This window comes from Ixodes scapularis, unplaced genomic scaffold (assembly GCF_016920785.2).
Source record: "Ixodes scapularis isolate PalLabHiFi unplaced genomic scaffold, ASM1692078v2 PGA_scaffold4__175_contigs__length_147842914, whole genome shotgun sequence".
Classification (NCBI taxonomy): Eukaryota; Metazoa; Arthropoda; class Arachnida; order Ixodida; family Ixodidae; genus Ixodes; species Ixodes scapularis.
Genome location: NW_024609879.1, coordinates 47,596,749 through 47,604,995, shown reverse-complemented (window position 1 = coordinate 47,604,995; position 8,247 = coordinate 47,596,749). Strand labels below are relative to the sequence as shown.

The window sequence follows — 8,247 nt, the reverse complement described above, 5'->3', positions numbered from 1 at the left end:
CTACACGCGTTTCTTTTCGCGTTCATAATTGGAAGCTTGATAGCGATCTGGTGGACGTCTTGTGCGATTACTTCTTCGCAAAGGGGCCTCTTCGGGTGATGCCATGGCTGTAGCCGTGGTGATGTTTGAGGGCTGAGCTGCTGAGTGTTCTGCCTCAGGCTGCGATGTCAGTTGCTCTCTTGAAGTGGCGTCACCTAAGCGTACGTCGTCCAGCTGTTCCGCAGTAGGACCGCTAACCATGGATTCACCAGAGGTCTCACGTTCTGGAAGGTTTGTTGTAAAGTCCTGCTGACTACTGGCACTTAGAGCGGGCTCTGCTTCTTGCGCGACGTCCGGGTGGATGGATGTTTTTGGTCCAGATGTCCACCTAGGTCTCAAATGGTCGATATGGACAAAATGAAAATGATCTCCGACCTTGACTGCAAACGTAGAGTCGCTTACGCGTTGTGCCAGGACAGCTTCCTCCCACGACAGGGTTTCCCCTCTCGTAGTCTTCACGAAGACTGGATCACCAACTTCCATCTGCAGGTCCCTTCCTCGGCCCTCGTTGCGATGTGTGGCGTCTCGGTTTTGACGACTCCTCATGTCCTGCACAAAACTTGGTTTCAAGAGCGAAAGCTTTACTCGAGGTTGTCGTTTCAGGAACAGCTCAGCCGGCGTTCTTCCCGTTACAGAATTTGGGGTGTTCCTGTAAGCAAGCAAGAAGTCGCTAAGTCGCTGATGCAGGGTTCTGTGCCGGCCTGTTAAGTTATCGTGAAGCACTTGCTTGAGTAGAGAAGCTTTTGTTGTCTGAACCAGCCTTTCTGCTGCCCCATTCGACGAAGCATGGTACGGTGGCGTACGAGTGTGTCGAATTCCGTGAGAAGCGGCGAAGTCAGAGAACTCGTGCGAAGTAAACTGAGGTCCGTTATCACTAACCAGTTCTTCCGGGTAGCCATAGGCTGCAAATATCTCTTTGAGACAGTCGATTGTTTTTGATGTCGTTGTAGTACGGAGGCATTTTGCTTTTATCCACTTTGAGTAGGAGTATACTAGAAGGAATAAGTTCGAGCCATCCTTCATGGCGAAGTCGACATGAACTCTCTGCCAAACACGAGTTGGATAAGTCCATGGATGAATTGGTCCTGGTGCCTTCGCAGGCAAGGTCGTTTGACACACTTTACATTGACGGACAATGGCTTCGATGTCTTTGTCAATCAACGGCCACCAAACAAAAGACCTCGCGAGCATCTTCATTCCTTGCATTCCTGGGTGCTCTTCATGCAACAATGCTAACACTGCGTTTTTAAGTTCGTCCGGAATGATGACTCGTTGGCCCCACGTGACACAGCCTTGCTCGTACGATAGTTCGTTTCGACGAACGTAAAAAGGCTCCAGTTGATCATCGTAGTGCGCGGGCCAGCCAGATAAGGTGAACCGCACTACTTCGGAAAGAATGCGGTCCTTTTTAGTCGCACCCGCCACCTGGCTCGCAGTGAGAGGCGTTGAATCAAAGACTGCAAGACATTCTTTGGTGTCGTCTTTATGCTTGACTGGAAGTGGCAGCCTTGAAACTGCGTCGGCAACTTCCATGTTTTTGCCGTTTCTGTGCCGTAGCGTGTACTGATAAGCTGCTAAGGTGATAGCTCAACGCTGAATCCTCGCTGCAGCCAGAGAAGGAATTGGCTTATCTGATGCCAAAATGCCCAACAGCGGTTGATGGTCTGTATAGAGCGTGAATTTGCGTCCATACAGGTATCTATGAAACCTGCTTAAACCAAAAATTATGGCCAGGGCTTCCTTCTCGCCTTGTGCGTAGTTACGCTCCGCTGCGTTCAATGTTCTCGAGGCAAAGGCGATAGGTCTCTCTGAACCATCGGGCATGACGTGAAAAATAACGGCTCCAAGACCGTAGGCGGACGAGTCGCAGCTTAATCCGATCGGTTTTTTTACGTCGTAAAATGTCAGAACTTCACTGTCGATGAGACACTGCTTAGATTCCACGAACGATCTTGAACATGCGTCCGTCCAAACCCAACTATTGTCCTTTTTGAGTAGCTCATACATTGTCGCAGCAACTGTAGCTAAGTCTTTGATGAATTTTGCGTAGAAATTCAGCAGGCCCAAGAAGGTTCGCAGTTCGGTTACATTGCTTGGCTGAGGTGCTTCCGTGATTGCTTTTATCTTTGTCGCAGTTGAAAAAATGCCATCAGTTGTCACTTTGTGCCCAAGATAAACGACGGACTGCTTGAAAAATTCACATTTCTGTTCTTTTACTGTGATACTGTGCTTTGCGAGTCTTTCAAGCACCTTTTCCACGGTTTGTTGACAGTCGTCTATGTTGTCGCCTACGACGATGACGTCGTCGATATAGCAGCCCACTTTTGGAATCCTTTTTAAAACTTCGTCCATTAATGACTGAAAGATAGCCGGGGCGCTAGCGATGCCGTACGGAAGCCGCTGAAATTGAAATAATCCGAGATGCGTGTTGACAGTTAACAACGCTTTGCTTTCCTCAGCTAGCGGCACTTGTTGATAGGCTTGTGATAGATCTAGGACGCAGAAGATCTTTCCTCTGGCAAGCATAGAATACAAATCTTCCGGCAATGGCAAAGGGTAATGGTCAGTTTTCAGAACAGGATTAACCGTGACCTTGTAGTCGCCGCATAATCGTAATCCTGCGCCGCCTTTCTTCGCGACCACCACCAGAGGTGTTGAGGGCGCTGCGAGCGGTGGTCGGAGGCGGACGTGTGTCGCGTCGGCTCCGCGTTACTGTGCTCATTTGTGCGGTGTTTCTGGCTCTATTTTCTTGAAAGTGGTGTCAAAGTGTCCGGCTCGTCGAGAGGAACTCATCGATATCGGTGGTGAGTCATTCCATCGATTTATTGGGACTTTACGGACTTGGAAAGGTGGTGACGGCGAGGCGGGGGCAGTTAGGCCTAACCGAGTACGGGAAGGTAGGCCTAACACCGGCGTGGTGGCGACGGAGGTGCAAGGGGACGGCATGGAGGCTGATGTCGGCCGGAATGCTGGGAATATGGTCGTGGAAGTGCCCGGAGAAGAATTGGATCCGGAGGATTGTGCGGGTTGGATGAAAGTGCGCACGAATGGAAGATCGGACGGCTCTGCGGAGGCTAGACCTAATTCCCATGTGGCCAGGCGGGTGATAGAGAGAATAGAGAGGGGAGCCAAGATGCCGAGGGTATTGCCCCGGGAGGCCATTAAGGTGATCATGAGGCCAAGAGGAGGTCTGGATCTGTCCAGGGTGTCTATCGTGAAAGTGATGTGTGCGATTGGCAAGGCGGCGCGTGTGGAGATGGAGGATATGGGCAAGGATACGTTATGCCCGAATGTTCAACAGAACATTGTGGTGGTGTGCACTGAGGATGAACAGCGGGCTAGGAGATATGTGAACGTGGAGGTGTTGGTGGTGGAAGGGAAGAGCTTCGAGACGAAGGCGTACGTGGCGGCTCCGTATGGGACGACGAAGGGAGTCATCAGAGGTGTGCCGTTGGAGCATTCGGCGGAGGACATTGACAGGAACGTGGTGGGCCCGAGGAATCCGACTGCGAGGGCGACACAGCGCATTGGATCGTCGGCTACAGTCATTGTGGTCTTTGAAGGTGAAGTGGCGCCAAGACAAGTGTATTATGGTGGAGGAGTTTTGAGATGTTCTTTGTATAGGAAGCATTTTGAGGTCTGTTTTGTGTGTGGGAGGGTAGGACATCGCTCGGATGTCTGCCCTACCCCGGAGATGAAGCGGTGTATGGGGTGTGGGGTTAGTGGGCAACAGGAGCACGAGTGCACCCCTAGGTGCAAGCTATGTGGGAGACAACACGTGACCGGGGATAGGGTGTGTAGGAATAGGTTCCGCACACCGTATATTGTACGGAAAAGGTTGTGGGAACGTAAAGAGTTGGATCATGAGTCGAGAGGGGGCTCCCTTTCCGGTGCAGGGGCTCTGAGGGGAGAAGATTTTCCGGACTTGGGAGGGTCCAGGTCGGTTTCGAGGGAAAGGGGGGATAGTAGGTCGAGGAGTAGGAGCAGAGGGGAGGAAAGACAGGTGTCATGGGCACAGGTGGTGAAGTCGGATAATGAGGAGATGGAAAAGCTCAGGGAGGATAATAGGCGGCAGGCCGGGGAGATCATGGAGCTGAGGAAGGAGAACAAAGGGCTGATGGAGAAGGTTGAGGAGCTCACCGGGGTTATTAAGCAATTGGCGGCTAAGGTGGAGAAGATTGCGGCGGAGGGGGAGCCTTCTCATCTGGGGGCGCCACCGGCTAAGAGAAAGAGTGCGGGGGGTGGAGGTGGTAGTGATGTGTCGGGAATGGAGAAGCAGATAATAGATTTGAATGAGAGGGTGGTGCGGCAGGAGGGAGGGTTGAGGAAGGTGAATGAGAAGTTGGATGAGGTGGCAAGGGTTGTCATGGGGATTGAGTCGTTCTTAACACAATGGAAGAAGTAGTTAAGGTTTGGGTTTGGAATTGCAAAGGATACAAGGGCAGGAAGGCGGTGCTTCAGCAATATGTGCAGGCGGCAGAGGAGATGCCGGATGTCATTATGTTACAGGAGGTGGGGCCGAATGATGTGGGGCTTTCGGGATACGTGGCCTATGGGGTGAAGGTAGTGTCAAAGGGGGGTAGGAGGGGTGTTTGTACGTTGGTTAGACGGGGGTTGCCGGTGGTGGAAGGGAAGTTGGAGGGGGAGAAGAATGTGGAGTTTCTGGCCTTGGAGGTGGTGTTTGGCAAGAGTGGTGTTTGTTTGTGTAATGTGTACAACAGCCCAAAGTATGGGAGGCAGAGGTTTGGGAAACTTTTCAGGGAATGTGTGAGATGGGCTGGGGATGGGGGCCTGGTGGTGGCTGGGGATTTCAATGCGAGACATGAGGAGTTTGGGTATGTGGACAACACGGCTAAGGGGAGGAATTTGTTGAGGGACTCAGAGGATGTAGGCTTGATTTTGGTGTCGGATTCTCGGCATCCCACGTTGATGGCTAAGACGGCGGTGCAGAGAGAGACGATGCCGGATTTGGCTTTTGTTAGGGGGGTAGATGTGGAGTGGAGAAATACGGGCATGGATTTGGGCAGTGATCACAGGGTAGTAGAGGTTTTGGTACATTTGGAGGGCAGAAGAAAGGGGAAGAGGAGGCACAAGGTGGTAGATTGGGGCGCCTTTAGGAGGGGTGGTGGTATGGGGGGGGGTTGTCGATGTGAAGGGGTGGTCTGAGGCAGTTGTAAAAGCGGCGAGGGAAGCGAGTAGAGATGTGGAGGTGGATGCAGAGTTGGAGGGGGAATTGGATAGCAGGTTGGTAGGTTTGATGGAGGCGAAGGAGGCGTTGTATCGCAGGTGGAGGGAACATAGGGGTAATTGGAGGTTGCGGAAGAGGGTAGCGGAGATGAATAGAGAAATTGCAAGGTACAGTGAAGAACTGGCGAGGCAGCAGTGGGACGATGTGTGCGTAAGGGCGGGAGGTAGGTTGCAGATGGGGGAAACATGGAGGTTGTTAAGGCATTTATTGGATGGGACGCGGACTCGTAGTTATCAAAGGGGAAGGTTAGGTGAGGCTCTGTATGGAGCTAGGAAGGAATTGGGAGAGGAGGGGTTTAGGAGGGCTCTGATGGACAAGTACCTTCCTAGGGTGGGGGGAGTGAATTTTCCGGGCTATAAGGGGGAGGTGAATGAGGATCTGGATAGGGCTGTGGAGACGTGGGAAGTGAGGGCGGCGTTGCAGAGGGTGAAAACGAGGTCTGCGTCAGGGCCGGATGGGGTTAGTAACAATATGCTGCGTAACTTGGGGGAAGAAGCTGTTGAGGTGCTCACGGGGCTGTTTAATAGGTGTTGGGAGAGCGGGGAGGTGCCTGAAGAATGGAAAACGGCTAGGATGGTGTTGTTGGCTAAGCCGAATAAACCGGGGGGGGGTGCAGAATTTGAGACCGATTTCGCTTACGTCGTGTGTTGGTAAGGTTTTGGAGCACGTGGTATTGCGAAGGTGGAATAATTTTCTGGAAGGGAGGGGGGTGTTTAGTGATACTATGTTCGGATTTAGGGAGGGGTTGTGTGCACAGGATGCAATGTTGTAACTTAAGCATGAGGTTGTGCAGTCGAGGAAAGTGGGGGTTGTGTTGGGATTGGATCTCAAGAGTGCCTTTGATAGGGTGCAGCATTCGGCCATATTAGAAAGAATGTAGGAGTTGGGGTTGGGGAAGAGGAGCTATGAGTATGTGAGGAGCTTCTTGACTGGGAGGAGCGCGGAATTGGTTGCTGGGGAGTACGAGGTTGGAAAGAGGGGGTTGGGATGTATAGGTACGCCGCAAGGCGCGGTTATCTCGCCGATGTTGTTTAATTTGGTCATGGCAAAGGTGGGGAAGAGGTTAACGAGAGAAGGGATCGGTCACTCCATTTATGCGGATGACTTGACGTTGTGGTGTGTTGGTAAGGGCGTGGAGGAGACTAGAGATACGTTGCAACGAGGGATTGATGCTATTGAGGAAGAGTTGGCGGGTACAGGGTTGGAGTGCAATCATGAGAAGTCGGCGTATGTTGTGGTGGGGCCGAGGAGTAGGAGATGGCAGGATGTGGAGTTGAGGGCGAATGGGGGAATGATACCTAGAGTTAAGGAGCTGAGAGTGTTGGGACTGTGGTTACAGGAGGCTAGGGGTAATGGCGTGATGTTGGATAAGTTGCAAAGGAAGGTCGGGGCAGCGATGCAGATGGTTAGGAAGGTGGCTAGTAGGAGGAGGGGTATGAAGGAGGAGAGTGTTTTGAGGCTGGTGCAGGCTTTTGGGATGAGCCACATCGCGTATGTGGCTGGGTATCTGAAGTGGGGGTGACGGAGAAAGGGAAGATTAATGCTCTGATACGTAGGATATATAAGGCGGCGATTGGGTTGCTGGCATGTACTAGCACGGAGATGATGGAGCGATTGGGTGTGCATAATACATTGGAAGAGGTGATAGAAGCGCAGAGGATCTCGCAGACGGAGAGGTTCAGGGGGTCTGCGGTGGGGCGTAGGGTGTTGAGCAGGGTGGGGGTGGGTGCTGAGGCTGGCAGGGGGGGATTGGAAAGGATTAAGGATGAGGACATGAGGAGGTTGAGGGTTAGGCCGGTGCCGAGGCACATGCACCCGGAACGGGATAAGGGGCGTAGGCAGGCAAGGGCGCAGGCGCTGTATAGGCTGTATGGGAAGGAGGAGGGTAGTGTTTATGTGGACGGAGCTTTTGATGGGGACCGGGGGGTGGCTGTGGTTGTGGCGGGTAAAGATGGTAGGGTGGTTACAGCGTCGGGATTGAGATGTGACAGTGCGGAAGAAGTTGAGGAGGTGGCGGTTGCAATGGCAATTTCTATCGAGGGTGTAAGGAAGGTATTCAGTGATGCAATGGGGTTGTCAGGCGCTTCATGAATGGAACGGTGAGTGAGAGGGCTAAGAGGTTGATCAGTGTGAAGGGACAAGTGGAACTAATATGGAGCCCTGCACATGAGGTGGGGAATGATATGGCCGACTGCTGCGCCCGAGGACTCTTAGGCCGGGCTTCGCAGGAGGGGTCGTATGTGCCGGTGGGTTATGGAGAGTATCTTGAATGTTGCAGACGGGATAGGAGGAGGTTCCCGGAACCTCACAAGGATTTGTGTCGGGAGGATGCGGTGCTTTTTAGGCAGTTGCAGGTGATGTGTGTGTATACCCCGGTGTTGGGGAGACATGTGGACCCAGGGAATTTTGAGAGTGACTTGTGCAGGGTATGTAAGGACAGTCGGGCAACGCTGCAGCATATTGTGTGGGACTGTGAACAACGGGGGCATGAGGCATCGGGGACCCAGGACTGGCCGGAGGACTTCAAGGATGGTGTGATGTGTGTGGACTTGGAGGGACAAAGGGGTTTCGTCCAGCGAACCCGGCGCTTGGTTCACCGGCAGACTGTGCGCAGGTGTGTTGGTGAAGGGGTGACGGAGGGGTGGGGTTTTCGCAGGACCAATAAAGAGGTTTTCCACCACCAGAGGTGTTGCCCAGTCGCTTTTCGTGACCCTCTTCAGGATTCCGCTTTGCTCAAGCTTTTCCAACTCCTTTGCTACTTCCTCTTTCATCGCAAACGGTATTGGCCGTGCTTTTGAGAACGCTGGTTGAGCCCCTTCTTTTACATAGATGCGAGCTTCGTAGTTCTTGACGATGCCCGGGGCGCTCTTGAAAACCTGGGGATACTTCTTCCGTAATGCATCTACCCTTTGATCCAGTGATCTATCCGCGGACATACTGTACACTGCTTTCCAGTTTAT

At 52.6% G+C, this 8,247-nt stretch overlaps 2 protein-coding genes across 2 annotated transcripts; one reads left to right on the top strand and one right to left on the bottom strand.

The window, feature by feature from the left end:
• Window positions 1-1,572, bottom strand: LOC121837756 (uncharacterized protein K02A2.6-like). Its single transcript, XM_042293559.1, has one exon. The coding sequence runs from the start codon at window positions 1,570-1,572 to the stop codon at window positions 1-3; it is 1,572 nt and encodes a 523-aa protein (XP_042149493.1).
• Window positions 1,573-2,708: 1,136 nt separating this feature from the next.
• Window positions 2,709-4,450, top strand: LOC121837597. The gene has a single exon (XM_042293250.1). It carries the CDS (start codon window positions 2,984-2,986, stop codon window positions 4,442-4,444), a length of 1,461 nt encoding a protein of 486 aa, XP_042149184.1. The 5' UTR covers window positions 2,709-2,983; the 3' UTR covers window positions 4,445-4,450.
• The last annotated feature ends 3,797 nt before the right edge of the window (window positions 4,451-8,247 follow it).

Bases quoted from the DNA above. Each gene is read 5' to 3' on its own strand.
- LOC121837756 (XM_042293559.1), bottom strand. From the start codon at position 1,572: ATGGAAGTTGCCGACGCAGTTTCAAGGCTGCCACTTCCAGTCAAGCAT.
- LOC121837597 (XM_042293250.1), top strand. From the start codon at position 2,984: ATGGAGGCTGATGTCGGCCGGAATGCTGGGAATATGGTCGTGGAAGTG.